The 20,724-nt window shown below is 47.2% G+C and overlaps 2 protein-coding genes across 3 annotated transcripts in view; both read left to right on the top strand.

The window, feature by feature from the left end:
• The window catches only part of KIF4A (kinesin family member 4A), a 230,614-nt gene extending 225,435 nt beyond the window's left edge, over positions 1-5,179 (top strand). The window contains exons 30-31 of the mRNA XM_077145000.1: positions 3,994-4,116; positions 4,389-5,179. Coding sequence (XP_077001115.1) covers positions 3,994-4,116; positions 4,389-4,592 — 327 coding nt within the window. The 3' untranslated portion in view covers positions 4,593-5,179. The remainder of the gene's footprint in view (positions 1-3,993; positions 4,117-4,388) is intronic.
• Positions 5,180-8,333: 3,154 nt separating this feature from the next.
• On the top strand, positions 8,334-20,322 carry GDPD2 (glycerophosphodiester phosphodiesterase domain containing 2). 2 transcript variants are annotated; one of them, XM_077144996.1, is made up of 16 exons: positions 8,334-8,693; positions 8,796-8,909; positions 9,180-9,283; positions 9,623-9,716; positions 9,919-9,978; positions 10,237-10,335; positions 10,514-10,607; positions 10,760-10,905; positions 11,032-11,114; positions 11,231-11,381; positions 13,123-13,344; positions 13,550-13,698; positions 15,274-15,433; positions 15,528-15,610; positions 15,861-15,889; positions 20,237-20,322. In XM_077144996.1, the coding sequence occupies exons 2-16, from the start codon at positions 8,805-8,807 to the stop codon at positions 20,290-20,292; spliced, it is 1,635 nt and encodes a 544-aa protein (XP_077001111.1). In that variant the 5' UTR covers positions 8,334-8,693; positions 8,796-8,804; the 3' UTR covers positions 20,293-20,322. The 2 variants fall into 2 exon arrangements, with proteins under 2 accessions (XP_077001111.1, XP_077001112.1); XM_077144997.1 differs by lacking the exon at positions 20,237-20,322 and adding an exon at positions 15,985-16,752 and having other exon boundaries at positions 15,274-15,421.
• The last annotated feature ends 402 nt before the right edge of the window (positions 20,323-20,724 follow it).

The raw sequence follows: 20,724 nt of genomic DNA, 5'->3' as shown, positions 1-20,724 counted from the left end.
CATGGATTGAAAGGCTAAATATGGTTAAGATGTCAATTTTACCTAAATTGATTTACAGATTCAATGCAATACCAATTAAAATCCCAAAACTTACTTTTCAGAAATAGAAAAACCAATAGCCAAATTTATCTTGAAGGGCAAGGTGCCCCGAATACCTAAAAGTATCCTGAGGAAAAAAAAAAAATGAAGTCAAAGTCTCACGCTGCCTGATTTTAAGGCATATTATGGAGCTACAGTGGTCAAAACAGCATGGTACTGGCATAAAGATTGATATACTGACCAATGGAATAAAATAGAGTGTTCAGATATAGACCCTCTCATTTATGGACAATTGATCTTTGATAAGGCAGTCAAGCCAACTCACCTGGGACAGAACAGTCTCTTCAATAAACGGTGCCTAGAGAACTGGATATCCATATGCAAAAGAATGAAAGAGGATCCATATCTCACACCCTATACAAAAACTAACTCAAAATGGATCAAAGACCTAAACATTAGATCTAAGACCATACAACTGTTAGAAGAAAATGTAGGGAAATGTCTTATAAATCTTATACTAGGAGGCAGTTTCCTAGACCTTACAACCAAAGCACGAAATTGAAGAAAGAAAGAAAGAAAGAAAGAAATGGGAACTCCTCAAAATTAAACACTTTTGTGCATCAAAGAACTTCATCAAGAAAGTAAAAAGACAGCCTACAGAATGGGAGACAATATTTGGAAATGATATATCAGATAAAGGTCTAGTATCCAGAATATATAAAGAGATTGTTCTACTCAATAACAAAAGACAGACAAACCAATTACTAAATGGGCAAAAAACTTGAACAGACAGTTCTCAGAAGAGGAACTATAAATGGCCAAAGGGCACCTGAAAAGATGCTCAACTTCCCTGGCTATTAGGGAAATGTAAATCAAAACCACAATGAGATATCATCTCATACTCACCAGAATGGCCATTATCAATAAAACAGAAAACGACAAGTGCTGGAGAGGCCATGGAGAAAGAGGCACACTTATCTACTGTTGGTGGGAATATCAAATCGTACAAGCGCTGTGGAAAGCAGTTTAGCGGTTCCTCAGGATGCTAAGTATAGAATTGCCATATGACCCAGCAGTACCATTGCTAGGTGTCTACTCAGAGGACATGAGGGCAAGGACACAAGCAGACATTTGCACACCACATTTATAGCAGCATTATTTACAATTGCAAAGAGGTGGAAACAGCCAAAATGTCCATCAACAGACGAGTGGCTAAACAAATTGTGGTATATATATATACGATTATATATTATGCAGCTGTAAGACAGAATAAAATGATGAAGTATGTAACAACATGGATGGACCTTAAGGACATTATGCTGAGTGAGATTAGCCAGAAATAAAAGGACAAATACTGTATGGTCTCACTGATATGAACTGACATTAGTGAATAAACTTGGAGAATATCATTGGTAACAGAGACCATCAGGAGGTAGAAATAGGGTAAGATATTGGGTAATTGGAGCTTAATGGATACTGATTGTGCAACAGCACTGATTGCAAAAACTCAGAAATGGATAGCACAATACTATCTAACTGTAATACAATTATGTTAAAACACTGAATGAAGCTGAATGTGAGAATGACAGAGGGAGGAGGGCTGGGGGCCCAAATGAAATCAGAAAGAAAGATAGACAATAAAGACTGAGATGGTATACTCTAGGAACGCCTAGAGCATTTAATGATCGTGACTAAATGTACAAATTTAAAAATATTTTTGCATGAGGAACAAAAAATGTCATTACTGCAGGGTGTTGAAAATAGGTGGTAATAAATATTTTAAAATTTTACCTTATGTGTGAGACTAAAGCAAAAAATGTTTATTTGGTGCAAAATTCATATTTTGACTAGTGCAATTCCTAATATAACTTATGTGGACAGCTTATTTGAACATAATAAGTACTTGGAACCTTGAGTAGGGCATAACATTTTGTATGGTTGTCCAGAGTGATTCCCCAATAAATCCCAGAGTGCTTTGAACAGTGAGTAAAAAAGTATTTGCAATGTCCCCTTGGGGAAATGGTGAGAAAGGGGGAAAATTCAACTTCCCCAAGTGGAGAATTTTTTTATGGGGATTATCTCTTTTTTAAAAAAAAATTGTTTATTAATTAAAAAAAAAATTAACGACAAACGAACAAAACCATTAACATATATTCATTCCGTTCTATATATATAATCAATAATTCTCAATATCAGCACATAGTTGCATATTCATCATTTCTTAGAACATTTGCATCAATTCAGAAAAAGAAATAAAAAGACAAGAGAAAAAGAAATAAAACGAAATCAGAAAAAAGGAAAATTGTACATACCATACCCTTACACCTCACTTTCATTGGTCACTAGCATTTCAAACTAAATTTATTTTAAGATTTGTTCCCTTTATTGTTTATTTTTATTCCATATGTTCTTACACATTAAATAGATATCACCTTGTTACTCAAGATGTAGTGGAGAGCCTGGAGGGAACTGCCCGAAAATGTGGAGCTCTGTGCCAGTAGCCATGTTTCTTGAAGGTGATTGTATAATGATAATAGCTTTCACAATGTGACTGTGTGATTGTGAAAACCTTGTGTATGATGCTCCTTTTATCTACCTTATCAACAAATAAAACATACGGAATAAAAATAAATAATGGGGGAACACAGGTTAAAATAAATTTAGTAGATTGAAATGCTAGTGATCAATGAAAGGGAGTGGTAAGGGATATGGTATATATGAATTTTTTTCTTTTGTCTTTTTATTTCTTTTCCTGAATTGATGCAAATGTTCTAAGAAATGATCATGATGATGAATATGCAACTATGTGATGATACTGTGAATTACTGATTATATATGTAGAATGGAATGATCATATATTAAGAATCTTTGTGTTTGTTTTTATATTTTTTTAAAAAATTAATTTAAAAAAGTCTCCTAGCATAGTAGATATCAGAGGACTCAAGTGGCAAGCTAGAGGTCAGGCCAAGAATAACAGAGTAGCAGGGTCCTTAAAAATTCTCTATTCCTGTCATTTTTCAAATTGGATTCTAGAATCCTATAGGGGCTCCATGAAAGTGCCTTGGATCAGAGGGGTATGACCTGAGTCAGGTTCAACCCTACTTCAACCAAGCAACTTGCGTTTTACTTGTTTACATAATAGACTTCTTAGAATTTCAGTTGTAAAATGCTTCCATTTTTGAGAGAAGGAAACTAAGGCCAGAGATAAATTTATGTAACTTGCCTAATATTACATAGCTGGTCATGGCAGCTAAGATTAGTGCATGGAGGGGGTACAAGGGTAGTTTAGTGATAGGATCCTCACCTGCCATGCAGGAGACCTGGGTTTGATTTCCGGCCCATGCACTTCCCCAAACAAACAAAGCAAAACAAACAAATAAAAAATTCAACAAATAGTGCTGAAATAATGGGATTCTCACGTGGAAGAAGAATGAAATACATACAGCATACAAAAAAAAAATTAGACCATGGGCTTCCTGACTCTTAATCCAGTGCTAATTCCATGACAACAGGCTTTAATTCTAGTCCTGGTTCTACCACAGAGTTAACTTGTTACCTAAGTAACTTCTTTCTTTTGGCCTCCATTTCCCTATCTGAAAGGAAGACTAATACGGCAACACTCTGTAGGGAGGCTAGAAGGATACTGCACATTTTAGAGGGGGAAAGCTTAGGCAAAGAAATGACCAAGGCTTTGCCTCGTTTTAAACCTTGCCTAGTGATATGTCCTGTGCTGCTATCCTACCTAATCCTTTGCCTTCAGAGGCCTCCCTCCCAAGCATTTTTCCATTCCTTCAGGGAGAAAGCATGTCAAACACTACATTCTCCTCAAGTAGGGTCTCCTTAAGACTTGCTTAGAATGACTGACTGATCAGGTCCTCAAAGCTGGTACTTCACACGTTTGGACTAGTTTGTAACCATGGTAGCTGATTTATAATCTGTCTACCTGATTCTCAGGATAGCTTGGTCACTGTTGAGCGGACACAAGACTCGGAAGGTTCCTTCAAATTGGAAGATCCCACAGAGGTGACCCCGGGGTTGAGCTTCTTCAACCCTGTCTCTGCCACTCCCAACAGCAAGGTAGGTGAGCTAAAAAGGCAGGTGTTTCCAACTGCATTAGTGTCCATCTCTGCATTAGCTATGGCAGAAATGGGGGGGCCGGGGAGGGGTTGTGTATCAAGGTACAGTCCACTGGGAAATGTGTCTAAGTTAGAATCTGTTTTTTTCCCACAGAGCAATCTTAAGTGATACCTTGTACTACTGGGAGAGTGTCGAGCTTTTGTAGTAGCTAGGTTGGGCTGAGCTTCTACCCCCATCAGAGATCTAGTCATACGTGTCTCTGTCCTTCCTAGATCTTGAAAGAAATGTGTGATATAGAACACGTGGTATTAAAGAAGACGGCTCCAGCTCCCTCCTCCCTTGACCTCCCGGTGTCGAAACATGCAGCAACAGAATCCCAAGAAAATAAGGCTCCTGGGAAGAAAAAGAAACGTGCTCTGGCCAGCAATACCAGTTTCTTCTCTGGCTCATCCCCTTTTGAAGAAAAGGCCCACTGAAATTTGAGTCATCACCTCTGTCCCCAGTGTGGCTTGAGAGATGCTTTCAGATTACATTTCAGATTTCTTGCTGGTGAAAAAAGGGACAGAGTATTATTGAAAGGGTATTGTTGAATGTCTCCTTCCCTGCCTCCCCTGCCCCAGACTACTCTCTCTTCTCCAAAAGGGTCCTAAGCCAACTACTGAAGAGAGAACCAGCTGACCCTCCTAAGGACTCATCTGGAACCAGGCCCAAATACAATCTGGCTCTTTCTTATGTGAGCAGTTAAGTCTGCTCCTGATGGGAATCAAACTGAGACTTATCTTACATCTACGTTTTCTTAGCTTAACCCTCACAGAAAGGTGGTTGGGATCTCTTCTGTCCTCCCCTTCTCTGGAATTTAAGTGTTTTAACAGCACTTTGTCTTCCATGTTATCACTGGTCTTCCATGTTATCTCTGGTCTAAAGTAAATGTAATATTTTAAATGTTAATGGTAAGTACATAAATAAATTTTAGTTTGTTTAATGTTTAGGGAGAAATAAAATTTCAGCCTATGGAACTATGAAGGAGGCACTGCAAGTGCCTGAGCCTCCCTGCCTTCTTGTAGCTGCCTTCCTTCCCACAGGGTAATGTGGAACATGATGTTGTGTTTTTGTGTTGCTTTACTGCCTAGGAAATTGGAGTAAAGCTAGCCAAACCTGTGGCCTGTCCTTTACCATAGTACCTGCCTGGCCTTCAGATTTGGAAAGAACCAACATTTCCTAAGCATCTACCATGTACCTGGACTATCTTATTTGCACCTCACACACTATAAAAAAGTTCAAATGGGATGTGTATCCTTACTGTGCAGATGAGGAAAATGAGGTATAATTGAAGTAACTCATCCAAAGTCACAAAGTTCATAATAGAGCTAGACTTGAACCTGGCTTTAACACCAAAGCTCTAGCACAGTAGCAACAGCCAGTTGACCTTGATGCTCTGAAGCCTGACTCCTTGGCAGAAGACAGATGTGGGACCACTCTGCTGTCAACTCTAGGACAGAGCACCACTGGCTGCTGGCTTTCTGTTTTGTAAAAGGAGAGGAGTTTAGCTTACTCTCCTTACTATGCATCAGTTTTCTCCTTCATTGCTTAAAACTGAAAAGGGACTAGCTCTGGAATGCTATACACAGGCTGCTGACTGGCCTTGTGGCCTTCTGAGTTCTTGAGCCCTGGAGCTCTCGGATCCATGCATACTGACTCCCATCCACCATTCCCCCCACCTCCCACAAAAAAAGCTTTTAAACCACCCCCATGAACTCTGGCACATTAAAGCCAAGACTCCCCCTTCAAGCAGAGCCTAAGCAAAGGAACTTGAATGACAACCTGCCTCAAATGAAGCCTGCTGGAGGAAAAGGTGACCCGGCAGCCCTCTCTGGCCCCTTGCCAGCAAGCAGCCCTGCTTTCCTTTGCATTTTAATGCTGAGGGAGCAAGGGAGCCTCTGCTACTGCCAACTAGAGTCTCTAGATACAATGGGAAGACAGGGGGGAGGTGTGGGGCTCTTGGCATGAGAGAGTCAGTCTTCCTTCTCACTTGAAAATTCAGCATGTGTTTGTGGGGGGGAGGGGTGAACTGACTGATCCCCAAGGAAGACAACCTTTCCCATCAACACTATCCTAGCCCCAAGACTTCCGGCGATAAAAGGTAGAGAGAAATTCAATCAAGCCAGCTCCTGGCTCCCATTCCACCCAGAGCCCTGTGCTTTAGAGCTAAGCTGATTCTACAACTTGTCAGCCAGCTCCCTCCTGCTGATGGTGTAGAAATGGCATCTTTTTTAATGTGTTAATGTGCGCTTATCTTCTAAAAGCCTGCGACCTTAACATACTATGCTCACCTCAAATAATTCTTGGGAAAAGATTTTAGATACCTTGGGGACAAGGCAGCAGGAGTAATGCAAGTCTCAGCAGGTCCTAAATGAGCATATCCTGTCTGGGGTGATGGGGAAAGGAGTGGCTGCTAGTGTCACCCAGGATCCACAAAGCCCATAGAGACTCCTAGTCCAGAAACAGGGTAACTGGCTCCCCAGAGCTCAAGAAGTAGCTTGCAGCTGCATCTCAGATACACCTTGCTGAAGTGGAAGTGGGATCCCTATGGGGAAAGGACGCTGTACTGCCAGGGTGCTCGAGACTAGATGCTAGACTTTCTCGCACACAAAAACATACACACACCCCTTTCCAGGGGGCAGGCTGGGCCCCTTCTCACTGCCAAGTTGCAAAGTTGTGTGGTCACCTCCCCCCAGCTTCCCGCCTATACCCTCAGCCCTCGCCTCCCTGAGCCAGGACAAAGCCCTAGCAGTAACTAGAAGGGGAACAGGAGGAGGGACGGAGGGATGGGGAAAGCTGCACAAAGGAATTCCTCACCCCAAGCCCCCTGACCGCCAGCAAGTAAAGAAGCAGATCTGCTCTCCCTCCCCCTTCCTCCTCCCATCTTCCTACCCAGGCTGGGCACAGGCCATAGAGCAGCTGCAGGGCCTTCGGAGAGGACCTGCACAGCCTCCTGTAGGTGGCAACAGTGCCACCTGTTTGACCGGTGGGGCTGAGTCAAGGACTGGAAAAGGGAGGAGGCAGACAACTCGGAGAACAGCTGGGAAGCTGTGCAGTGCAGAGAAGAGCAGACCTGCGGCTGAGAAAAGGTGTGAGGGTTTGGGAAGGTTGGGGGCTCCAGCTGGGAGGGGTGGGGTGGAGGTCAGCTCCTGGAGTGGGCCCATGATTACAGCACCCCTTCTTAGCTCCCCTGCTTGGGGTTTTAAGGCTGCTGAGGTCCTGATCCCATCCTACAGACAGCCTTTGGAGGGTGGTGGAATTCTGGAAGGCAGTGTCCAGAGTGCAGAGGCAGGACTTCAGGGGAGGCTACTGCGATCTGGTCCTGGGATGGGAATAGGCAGGGGCTTCCCTTTGAGATGGCTTTTTCCTAGGAGAAATCTCAAGGAGGAAAGAGGTTTCCTTTCCATTCCCTACCCTAGCCCTCCTTTCCTAAAGCAAACATAAGGAGAGCAATTTCAGGAGCAGCTTTCTGCCAGCCACTCCCCTCCCTTTTGCCGGGGCCCAGCCATGGCACGCGCACACACACACCCTCATGACCCCACAGCCTCAGTAGAGCCCGAAGGTGCTGTGCCCCTTAAGCTACACATACAGACACACACACACACACACACACACAATTTGGGTATATCCAGGGGTTCCTTTACATACTCAAAAGTCATCTAGAAAACCAGTTGTACTGACATTCACTTGTGTATACACACTTGCATATACTGACACAAATCGCATACCCTCTCACGTAGATTGACAATCACACACCCAACCCAGTTTAGGTTCAGTAAGCCAGCTTGGTCTCTCAGTCAGACCCAGAAACACAAGTTACAGGGATCCCCTGCCCCAAGATAACCACACCCCACATACACACATAAACAGATATACACAAACCCTGCCCTGTATTAGTTGTACTTTCACCGAGCTAACGCAGAGGGTGGGGCCCTGAAAGCGGGAAGGCCAAGGATTATGTTCCTGGCTGGGGCTAGGGGATGACTGGGCAGCAAAGAACAGGACTGAGGCGGGAGGGTTTGGGTTTTCCAGGTGTGTTCCAGTAGGAAGAGGGTTCCTTAAGAAGGCTAAGAATGACCCAGGAAACCTGTATCCCTTAAGCTTTGCTCTTATGGACAGTGCCCCCTGCCCCCTGGGAGGTGGAGACAAAGAATCTTTCAGTATGGTCTTTGTGATGTGTGCAATCTCTGTATCCATAGCAACTGACCAACTAGCTGGGCCTCCCTTAGCCCCATGTCAGAACTGAAGCCTCTGCTTCAGATTACTGTGGGTTCCTAGATTGGAAGGCTCCCCCAATGTGGGGCTACATCAAGCTCTTAAAGGGGAGGGGTTGGAGAAAAGGGGTGTGACTCCTGCTTGCAAAAAGGCAGGACCTCCTGGGTGTCACACTTACTTTCTAAGTACCACAATCAAAAGGAAAGGAAGACCCTGAAGATTGCCCCCCTTTGCCAGGCTTGGAGCTGGGAGCTGCTCATCTCCTCATCTAATCTGACATGCTGGGTCTGCCCTGCAATTTCTGTGGCTGAGCAGCAGCCCAGGTCTCTGCTCTTCCTCCAGGCACCTCAGATGCACTGCAAGGGTGGCTGAGATCTGCCCTCTGCCACCAGAGTCGCAGATAGACGAGTGTCCCCTTCCCCCAGGCCCTCACCATGGCTGAATACCCCGGCTGCTGCTCCGTCTGGGCCCACTGCCTCCACTGCCTGTATAGCTGCCACTGGAGGAAATCGCCCAAAGAGATGATGCAAACCAGCAAGGTGGAGTAGAGATGGAGGGGGGAGGCTGGAAGTCAGAAGGTATAGGCCTATCGGAGGGGATAAGGAGGCCAACTGTTTTCATAGCCAGTGGGGGGTGGGGGAAGAGCCTTTCTCTCCTCAGGAAGAAAACTGCTCTCAAATATGGAAAGAGCTGCCCCCAGAACAGAGCAGCCCAATGCATGGCAGAAAATCCCTTGAGCTGCCATCCGTTGGGAACTCTGGGCTTGAAACTGGGATTGGCTTTGAGCTTCTCTCCTGCCACCTTTGCAGTGCGACTGTATCTGGTTTGGCCTACTCTTCCTCACATTCCTCCTCTCCCTGGGCTGGCTGTACATCGGACTCATCCTTCTCAATGACCTGCACAACTTCAATGAGTTTGTCACGGACTCCCCCTAACCCCCCACCCCACCCCGCCTCTTCCTTAGCATACGTGATCACCTACTTCCCACTGTGGGTTTCCCTGGGTGCTCAACCCCTAGAATCACTTATCCCCTAGCTCTGCCCAGCCCCTCAAGCCCAGCTCTTCTGCTACCCAACCTCCCTAGAAAATCCCTTCACAAAGTTTCCCCAATCCTTGGAGCCCCTGGCCCCATGAAGGGATTTCCTATCCCACCCTTTTAGTCCTCCTTCTGGATCCACCCACCCCAGCTCCCCTCAGGCCACTAGTAACATCCCTTCTCCCCAGTTAGACAACTCTCTTTCCCCTCCCACAGATTCCTATTCCACCACTGGGGACACTGGATGGACTGGTCCCCATCATTGCTGCTGGTCATCTCTCTACTGGTCACCTATGCATCCCTGCTATTGGTGGGTCTGGGGGCAGCCAGCCTAACCCCCAGCTCAACCCTGCCTTCCTGTTCTGCTTTACCCCCTTGTTCTAACCCCAGCCACTCAAGGAAGGGGTTTGGTCCCTGGGTTGGAGGGAGGGAGGTATCATCCTGGGAAATCCACCTTAGTGACCTTGCTCTCCCTTGGTGCCTCATTAACTCCCACCACCCTCTGCCCCCAGCTCCTGGCCCTGCTCCTGCAACTCTGTGGACAGCCTCTGCATCTGCACAGTCTTCACAAAGTATAGTGGGGACGGCAGTGGGTGGAATTGGGAGTCACTGGGTCCTGGGGCTCAGCCAGTTATTGGCCAAAGACTTCACTATCGTGTCCTTAGGGTCTACCCCAGGACTGAAGCCCAATAATGTTTGTTGAATGAAAGAATAAAAGTGAATGAGTCGGGGGAAGGGAATGGTACTGTCCCCATAGAGTGAGGGGACAGCCCGGGTTGCCACAAGCCCAGGTTGACAGAGAAGGTCCCATTCATCCTTGGGCCCCCCAGGTGCTACTGCTCCTCATTATGGTACTTGTGGCTGCTGGCCTTGTGGGACTGGACGTCCAATGGCAGCAGGAATGGCGTAGCTTACATCTGTCACTACAGGTGAGTGGCCAGTCTCCAATGCCTAGGTGGGAACCTTGCCAGTGGCCAACCCCAGAATGGATCTTGCTCCCTGATCCCCCAAGACTGCAAGTAGCTCCGGATTCCAAAATTCAGGCCCAAAGAGGAGTAGGAGGGGGTACCAGGAAGACAATCTCTCTTCACCAACTCTTGTCCACAGGCCACAGCCCCATTCCTTCATATTGGAGCAGTGGCTGGAATCACCCTCCTGGCCTGGCCTGTGGCTGATACCTTCTTCCGTATCCATCAAAGAGGTGCCAACTCCCCTCTGCCTAAGCCCCCACTGGCTGATGATGCTTCTGCCTCCTGCCACCCACACTTCCTGCCCCCTCGCTCTGCTTTCTGCCCCCAGAGCTCACCCACTGCTCTTTCTCCATAGCCTGTCCCCTAATCCCACTCCCCACAGGTCCCAAGATTCTGCTACTGCTCCTATTTTTTGGAGCTACCCTGGCTATCTACCTGGCCCCCTTATACATTTCCTCACCTTGCATCATGGAACCCAGAGACTTACCCCCCAAGCCTGGGCTGGTGGGACACCGAGGGGCCCCCATGGTGAGTGTTGGGTAGAATGTTGGGAAGGCGGGTTAGGGTCTGTTCCTCCAGGCTGCAGGAGCCAAGGATGTGGTTTCCCAGGCTCCCACTCTTCCCTGCTAACTCCTCACTGATTCCCTTTCCCAGCTGGCTCCCGAGAACACCCTGATGTCCCTGCGGAAGACAGCAGAATGTGGAGCTGCCGTGTTTGAGACGGATGTGATGGTCAGGTGAGGGAGGCTGGAGCTCAGGGGTCTGGGGAGCTGAGGGACATAGCAAGGGAATTCAGGAAATTGCTATTAGTCCCAGAGCTTGGCCCTCTCTCTGACACCCCTTGTGCCCTCAGCTCTGACGGGGTCCCCTTCCTCATGCATGATGAGCACCTGAGCAGAACCACGGATGTGGCCTCTGTGTTCCCAGCCCGAATCACAGCCCACAGCAGCGACTTCTCCTGGGCTGAACTGAAGAGACTCAATGCTGGGGCCTGGTTCCTAGAGGTGAGGGCAGTTCTGGGAAGAGGCAGCCTCCTGGAGGAGCAGTCATGAAGGGCAGAGTTCACTCCATTGATAAGCATTTGCTGTGCCTTGTACTAGGCAATAGAAATATAGTCTTGGCCCTCAAGTCACTCCCACCAAGTAAAGAGCGTCAAGGCAACAAGTGATCAGGATATGAAGCTTAAAGCAATAAAAATAGATACTGGTTAGAGAGGAGAAAAGAAGTTATTGTTTGGCAGTGTGGATGTGGGAGAGGATCAGGAGTTGCTTCATCAAGGAGAGGATGGTTGAGCAGCATATTAATTAACAGTTATTCTTTTAAGATGAGCAAAACAGGGAAAGGGAACTCTAATCAGAAGGAAGAGCATTTGTAAAGTCCAGAAGTATAAAGAAGCATGTTTTCAGGGAACAACCAAGTAGCTCAGTGTAACTGGAAGAGAAAATTCCTGGGAGTGGTGGGACGTGAAGCTGGCAAGGAGAGCAGAGTGCCCCAGTCCTGAAGAGCTTTGAATGCCAGATCCAGAAGTGTGGACTTGAATCCTAGGTGATAGAAAGGTTATATACAGATATTTTATTTTTTTACTTTCTCTTTTTCTGACTATAGAAGTAATAAAGCATGCATTATAAAAAAGTAAAGCATTAGAGAAATAATGTAGAAATATAAAGTCTCCAACAATCCAACCCCTCTGAAATAGTTACTGTTAATAGTTGAGTATATATATGTATATATACTTGTAAGGAATATATATATATATACTTTTTATTTTGCACAAATAGGATCACTGTAGTTACTTTTTGACAGCTTTTTTTTTATTTAACTCTGATATTATGGTCTATCAGTGATTAAGAGCAAGGGCTGTCCAGGTTTGAATCCTGGTTCCACCTTTTATTAACTGTGTGACTCTGGGCAACATTCCTTAATTTCTCTATGCCTCAATTTCCTCATCTGTAAAATTGAAATAACAGTATCCACCTTGTAGGTTTATTGGGAAGATTAAATAAGTTAATACACATAAAGCACTTATGACACTGCCTGGCACACAGTAAGTACTCAATAAGCATTACCTAATTTTTTCCATGTCAGTGATTAGGAGGAAAGGTCCTTCGTTGATAGGAGGGGAGGAGACAAGAGTGGCAGAGGCTTGGAATAAACAATATGGGAAATAGAAGAGGGAGCAAATCAAGAACAAGTGAAAGGATTGTTGAATAGCCCTGAGAGAAAAAAAAAAAAAGAGGACTCTTTATGGCATCAGTTCCCATTGCATGCTCTGCTCATGGCTATGCCCAGCCCCCTGAGTGTAGGGGCAGAGAAGGCAGATTGGAGTATTGAATCAGAATTTGTGATTTGTGGGGCAGGTGGAACAGTAAGGGAGTTGAGGTTGTTGTGGAAAAGTAGTTTAAGCCATGGATGGACCATGGGTTGGGGATGAAGATGGGGCTACAGAGGGACTAAGAAATTGGGATGAAATCAAGGGGTCAAGGTTCCAGAGGTCTGCATGAGACAAAGAGAAGGTGGAGTGGGAGTAGGAGATAGAATGTCAAAAAACTAGAAGGGAAGAAAATTGAGGTCGCAGAGTAAGATATTAGGGGGTCTGGAAGGTCACAGTTTGGAGAAAGAAAGATGTTGGTTCAACAGTGAGCAGAAGCTGTTCACCAAATGGGGAAAATTAGTGTAGATGGTGAGGATGAGAGGACAGCCTGGAGGCTTCCCTCTGGTCTTGAAATAGTTTTCCTCTTCTTATAGAGGCGACCCTTCTGGGGGGCTAAGCGGCTGTCAGGCTCCGATCGGGAAGAAGCTGAAAATCAGAAAATACCTTCATTAGAAGAGCTATTGAAGGAAGCTGTGGTCTTCAACCTTTCCATCATGTTTGACTTGCGCCGGCCCCCACGAAACCATACGTACCATGATGCTTTTGTGAACCAGACATTGGAGACTGTGCTCAGTGCAAGGGTGCCCCAGGCCATGGTGATATTGCCAGAACCCCTTCGGCCCCCTTTCAACCCTTTCCCCACCCTGCCTTCCCTAGGCCAGGATGATGATTTTGAGGCTGCCCCCTGCCCCAGAGCCCTGCCCTAGCTTATGTATCCCATTCTGCGGTCAAACCTCTCTGCCCCTGCCCTCCCCCATCTATGTCTTCTCGAGCTTCACGCCCATCCTCTCTGAATCACAGGTCCTTTGGCTACCAGATGAAGATCGGGCTAATGTCCAACAACGGGCACCCAGAATGCGCCAGATATATGGACAGCAGGGAGGCAATAGAACTGAGAGGCCCCAATTTCTCAACCTCCCATATCAAGACCTGCCACTATTGGATATCCAGTGAGTTCTGGAGGATAGGGACTGAGAAGATTACATGAGGCTTAATAGTGGGAAGGACCAGTGCAGGGAGGGGAGAAGCTATTCATTCACTCATTCATTCACTTGTACAACAAATATTTATTGAACACCTGCAATGTGTCAGGCACTATTTATTCCAGGCTTTGAGTACACAACATGGAATAAGACAGACAAGGTCCCTGCTTTCAAAGAATCTATGTACTAATGAAAGAGATAGACAGTAATAAACTGCCGAACAAAATATATGTGTATCTGGATAGTAATAAGTATTATGAAGACGATAAAACAGGGAGTTGAAACAGAGTGATTGGAATTGGAAGTGGGGGGCTGAAGGGATGTAGGAAGAGTGGTTAAAGTGTCTGAGCTGAGTTTTGAATGGTCACAAGGAGCCAACAATGAGAAGATCTGCAGAAGTATAGAGACAGAAGTCTAATGAATAAGGGGAAGATGAGGCTGGTAAGCAGGGGCCAAATGGGTAGGTCATGGGGAGAATTTTAGCTTTTATTCTACACCAAAGAGTTTGGCACAACAGAGGATGGATCCAAGGAAGAGAGGAGCAAGAGCCCCAGATGTGATTTGGGCCCCAGAAGCTACCCAACCAGTAAATGTGATGGACTTTAAAGTATGAGGTTGCCAAGGTCTCTTATGTCCTTGTGGTTAGGTTAAAAAAAAAATGTGGACTGAATAATAGCCCAGTTATCATAAGTATTCAAGGATCTTTCCCCAAGTTGCCATGATGGAGGAAGACATAACACAGTGTTTGGCCCTCAGCTCAGTCTTAGCCTGGTCAACACTGATTGCTCATCATGTTTCCAAAAGGCAACAAATAATCTGGTGATGAAATCAAGGCCCAGAAAGATCTAAATACTTGAAGATGATGAGCCAAATCTACCAAGATGAGTTGCAACCGGGATAAATGTAAAGAACTGTATTTCGGGCCCAAAAGAAGTCCAATTGCACAAAGACAAAAAAGGAACATGTGTTTTTAAAAGATCAGGGCTTTAAACAGTACATAGTGTGAGTTATTGTGGTGGGATATGACATTCTCAAAAGCCGATCTGACCCTGGGCTGTGTTCATACAGGTATAGTGCCCAGAAGGCAGGTGGAGTTTTGCTCTACTCAAGGCTGGTCCAAACTCACCTAGGATACCATGTCAGATTGACAAGTTGGAGTATGATCAGATTAGAGAAATTTGAACAGTGAAGGGAATATAACCCAAGTCTCCATAAGGTTGAAGAAACTGGGGTTGTTGGGGCTGGAAAAGAGAAAACTCAGGCAGGTATGGTCTCTGTTCCTCAGACTTCTGAAGGGCTATCATGAGACATAAGGAGAAGACACATCCGTGTGTCCCCAGATGGCAAAGCTGGGACCCATGGGTGGAACCACTGAGAGATAGAATTCAGCAGCACAAAGAAAATAACTTTTGGTCAGGCACTGCTAAGGTAGAACTTATGCCTCTTGGCAGTGGCACTGTGGATTTCAGCACAGGCAGGGGCTGCCACCTATGATTTGTGACCCATGATTCTGAAGATTCTGTTTCTTTCCCACCTCTACAGGGAACTGCACCAGGATAATGTCTCAGTGAACCTATTTGTGGTGAACAAGCCCTGGCTCTTTTCCCTACTGTGGTGTGCAGGGGTGGATTCAGTCACCACCAACGACTGCCAGCTGTTGCAGCAGATGCGTTACCCCGTCTGGCTTATTGTAAGGGCCCTGGTACTGTCATCTTCTCTCCTTCTCCCATATCTTGTTTTCCTTAACTACTGTTGGGGCTCTAGTCACCAACAGGGGACTTGGCCTATTCCCATAGCCCCCTCGAACCTACCTAATGATGTGGAGCATTACCAATTGTGTCTCCACCCTGCTACTTTTGTGGATCTTCCTCCTCCAAGGGTGAGTGCTTTGTGCCTGAGCTTTCTGAGGTTTCACTCTCCCAAGGCCCCAAGTGATGGGGCTGTTTAGAATTAGATATGCTGCTTGGGGATTGGGGTTTGATCTGGTTGGTTGTTTTGAGAGTCTTAGACTCTTCCTTCTACCCCCAAATTGGCTTAAACCTGGGAAAGGTAGTTTGGGAGAATGTGGGGTCAGGAAGTCCTGCATGAAGCTGGCTGAAATCAACAGTGAGAAGCTTTTCTCCCTACAGGAGATGTGCTAAGAAGCGAGAGAGAACTGGTAAGAACCTTCTCCTCTCACCTCATATTTTCCCTCTTCCAGCCATCCCCTGGCTCACTTCCTTTATGCCCAACTCTCTGCTCCCCCCTCCCTAGGCTTAGAAACAGCAGTGCTGCTGACCAGAATCAACAAGTTCATAACGGAGTGAATGCCCTGCCCTGCCTCTCCCCACCTCCACCCCCCAATCCCCCAGCCCCCACCACCAGCTGGAGTCTTGGGCCTGTCTGCATTGGCCAACAGCAAGGAAGGGGGAGTGGCTGAGGTGGAGTGTCTCAGGGTGGGGAGTGGTTGGATAGAAAGCTGGGGTATAGGGAATTTTGGCAACAGGAGGTTTTGGACCACAAGGGCCCACCATCAGGAGGTTTTCGACCACAAGGGCCCTCCATGTGCCTAGATGGTGGGCACTCCCAAATCTGCCATGGAATCTACTCTTCTTGGAGTTTTGACCTGAGGTGATTGGGAAGACAGTGAGTCATGAGAAGTTTCCTCCAAAATGAAACTAGAACAGAGAAGTGAAAGGGAGAATGCCAAGATAATGTTTCAGACCTGTGTGCGCATGTTCTTGTATAGAAGGTGCAGGGTGTGTCAGGGGTGGGATAGCTTGGAATAGTGACTGAAGGAGATGACAAAATAGCCTTTCCTGGAGAACTGTAAGATGGTGAAGACCCACTCCACTTACTGTCTCCTCTTATCCCTGCAATTTAGCCCCACCCCCCACCCCCGCCTAGGACTGGGGGCTAAAATGCCCTGTAGCCATGTAATTCTGTGCCTTCAGGTGGGCTTTTTTGCTGTGCACAGCCTTTTCTTCAAGACAGTTTGGTTCCTGGATCTTGTCTGTAAATCTGTTATTCAATGAATTTAATTCCCACTTGGTCAAGGTCTACTCCTTTCAGCGTTTGGGCTGGGAGGATACACCTTCCATATAGGGTTGGATGTGGCATGACACTGGGGGGGGGGGCGCTCACGTGGGGCGATTCGTGGTTTTGGGGTGGAAGGAGAACCACCTGAGGCAACCAAGGGCTGCAAGAGGGAAGCCTGCAAGGAGCCACTGCCGGGCGGTGGGGGTGGGGGTTCCTGGTGGCTGAGGCGCGCTATGCAGAGTTGCGCCCTATAGCTCCACCTTCTGGTCACCTGCTCCAAGCGAAGGGTCACTTCCCTCATCATCGTGATATATTTGCTGAATGCCACCTCTTCCCCGTGCCCTCTGGGGACCTAGGTCCTTGACTCTAGAGCCTGGGAGCACGGTCCGATTAGATGCGCGAAGGGTCTGGCTCCCGGCCAAGTTTCTCCCTCGAGGACCAAACTTCCTAGCGTGTTTGTTGCTCGTGGACGCCGGGACTAAGCAGTTAGGGTGGTCAGGGCGAAGATAGTGGAGATTGAGTGTGGTCGAAGTGGGAGGGAGGGGCTATGGCAAAAACGGGGACAAGAAGGGGCTCTGTGACTGACCCTACGCCCATCGCACAACATTCGCCCTGGGTTCATGTCTCTACACGAAAAGAAGTCGAATTACGGCGCTGGCGTGGTCAGGAAGTTCGGTTCCCTGTTCCTCCTCGCTCTCCAGACGGATTCCCACAGCAAGCACTATCACCTCCGAACAAAATCCTATCCCTCGGTAGCTGGGTGGCCGAGGAAACTACAATTCCCAGGCTGCTCCAGGCCACTTCTGGTCTCAGGATGACGAGGAGGCGAGTTTAAATCTGTATCCCCTTCCCCTCCCTCAACTAGACCCCGCCCCTTCCCTTCTCTTGCCGCCCTGCCCCCGCCACGCACACACGTGAACATACAGGCACAGGCAGGCGTCCGAGCCAGCATACCTGGCCTGCAGGTGGCGGCTGTAGGCCGGGCCACCCGCGTGCGCGGGGTTGGGAGGCGGGAGGCGCACCCGGAGTGAACGTCGCGGCCGCTGCGCTGGTCGGGGTCCACTCTGGGATCTACACTGCCCTGTGTCCCACAGAGCTCCTTAGTTTCCAGCATTTCCCTATCCCCCCTTTCAGTCAGGCCGATCATCGGCGTCAGCTCTGGGACAGCAGTCGGTCAGACACTGCTGAGCTCTCACCTCTCAGCACGTACCTCTTGCCCGCAAGCCTGCTTTACTGTTCCCGCCTAGTCTCGCAGTCTCGCAGAGCATCAACCTCTTCCTCCCATCCCCTCCCGACCTCACCCTGACAGTCTCCAGCGTTTCCACCCCGAAGCCCCATCCTCACTGCTTCCAGCAAGCAGATCTCTGAGTTCAGCATCCAAACTCCCAGGCAGTACACAGCCCTGTCCCCTAATCCCTTTACCCCTGGCTTTGAATACCTTGGCCCTGAGCCTGCTACTGCAAATCCTTACTCTCTTCCCAGGAGAAATGAACAGTAGTGGAACACATCCTCTGTCCTGAATCAGAGACTGAGGCTGACAAAAACTTAAGCAACTTAAGGGTGGCTGCTCATTGGGGTTCGGGTGCAGTTACTCCGTTATTTATAGCTGCTGACTCAGAGCTCCTGGCATCCGGGTTTGGGGCTTGCAGGCTGAATTAGGGGACTATTAATAGAGCCTAGGAACAAACCCGACCCAGTTCAGTTTGGAAGCACAGGGAGCAAAGAGCCTCGACTGCCATGGTGCCCTGTGGAGATGTGGACTGAAGCATTGGCTTGGTCAGGCTCTCTCTGGCTGCCAGTTACCTCAGCCTAGCATCACTACCTTGGACTCCTAAGGGAAACCCCACAATGAGACTCCTGGGCACAGCTCTCCCCTAAGCTTACCATGGCTTAGGGCTCAGCCATAATGAAGCTTGTGGGGTACTAGCTAAGAGAGAAGAGAGTCAGTCCCAAGTGGAGGGATTATTGTGGCCATGGCCTTGGCCTGCCTGGACCTACTTCTGAGCCAGAATGCTAGGTTGCTGGGAGGAAATGCTGTGAATTTCTGGTCCCCAAAGGCCCTCAAAAGGACAAAGTGCTTCAGCATGGCCTAAATAAAGGGGGCACAGAGCTAGGGATCCTCAGACCAGACACAGCACTAGAAAGCTGCCAAATTCTGTATTTGCCACCCTCCCAATCTGATTTCGTTCCCTCTCTTTTGGGCTCTGCCCCCACTCACAGGGGTCCACAGACCTCACTGTCTCTCCCTTCTTTGTAGAGAAACCTGATTGAGGAAAGTCTCTTAGAAACTTGTTCCCAGAGAGGTATGAATGATCCTTTATATATATAGTCATTGCCAGGGTCCTTTTTGTTTTAATGATCTAATATTGGAGTTCCCTAATATTAGCACTGGAAATGGTGGGGAAATATTGATACCTTACTGGACCAGTTGCCAAAATTGTTCCCACTCACACTAATTTGCTAGAATTACATTGATGAATGATGACACTCAGAGCAATGACCCCAGCCCTCCAAACCAAAGACTTCTGCTTTCAACAATCCCAGTCTCAGGTCCCCAGATGAAACCACATTGCTTTGAGGCAAGGGTGATCATTTCTCCACACACAAAGACTGGGGTGGGCTCTGCTTTCAAAATGAGCCCAGATTGTCAGGCAACAGCAGGCCACGCTGCTTCCATCCCACTTATTTGCTGAGGGCACAGGAGAGATGTGTATGAGGAGAGAAAGGGTCTCTCTCTTCTGCCTAAATCTCCTCCTGAACTCTATTGGCTCAGTCTCAACACAGGCCTCTCGGTCGCCTAGCAACCACAGTCGCCTGCAAGGATATGTGGTTACTTTCGGCCTGTAGGGCATGCCTGTCTCCCTAGAGCCTCAGGCTGGATCCCTAGAGGTATGGACCGTGTTCCCTTGTCAGCATCACAATGTCTTGGTGTTGTCCACCCAGTCCAGTCTGCATCTTGGCCTAGAGCCTCAGGCTGGATCCCTAGAGGTATGGACCGTGTTCCCTTGTCAGCATCACAATGTCTCGGTGTTGTCCACCCAGTCCAGTCTGCATCTTGGAGAGCCTGAAGAGTGAGGAGAAGCTCTCTCTGAATCTAAAGGGATTTAATTCAGGTTCATTTTTTTTTTTACCAGGCAATGGGGTTGGAGGATTGGGCAGGGCAGTTTTACTCTCTCCATTCACCCTAGGCCTAGCAACCTTTATTCCTTAATCAGAGCAATTCAGAGGACTCAGGCTATAGGCAACTTTTTTCCTGAGCCACTTTTAGAATGTAGGAAAGGAGGTGAGCACTCTGTTGACAACCGCTGAACATGAAAAAGACTTTAAGCTCCGGTTACCAGCCCAGCCTAAACTTGGTCATTAAAGGAGATATTCATTCATTCGTTCAACTATAATAAGTAACACTGATTTACTGTGTACCAGGTCCTGTGCTAAGTGTTCTGCATTTAATCCTCACAAAACCCCTATGATTATTTCCATTTCACAGATAAAGAAATTGAAGCACAGAGAAGTAACATCCAAAGTCACACAGCTAGTAGTTGAGTTGGGTCTCCTGGAGCGTCCACTGTGTGCCAATACAGAAAAATAAGACTCTTCTCCCTTTTCTCTATCTAATAAACACATAGTCTCCCTTCAGGACCAAGCTAAAATTGTCACTTCCTTTGTGAAACCTTCTCTAAGCCTTCCCTCTCCCACCCCCACCCCCCCACACAGAGACTTTCTTTTCTGCTCACTCTACTGAATTAGTACTTTTCACAGATATTTTTAATGATCTGCTTCCATATTTCTCTAACCTTGAGTACCTTGGTGACAGGGTCTGTGTGATATTCATTGACATTTGGATGTCTAATAGACATCATGAACTCAATCTTAACACCTGATCTTTTCCCCAAAAATGGCCCCTCCTAAAGCCATCCTCATTTCAGTCAATGGTAATTACATCTTTCCAGTTGCTCTGGCCAAAAAAAAAAAAAA

This window comes from Tamandua tetradactyla, chromosome X (assembly GCF_023851605.1).
Source record: "Tamandua tetradactyla isolate mTamTet1 chromosome X, mTamTet1.pri, whole genome shotgun sequence".
Lineage (NCBI taxonomy): Eukaryota > Metazoa > Chordata > Mammalia > Pilosa > Myrmecophagidae > Tamandua > Tamandua tetradactyla.
The sequence above is the reverse complement of the archived record's forward strand: the minus strand, read 5'-3'. Positions and strand labels throughout refer to the sequence as shown.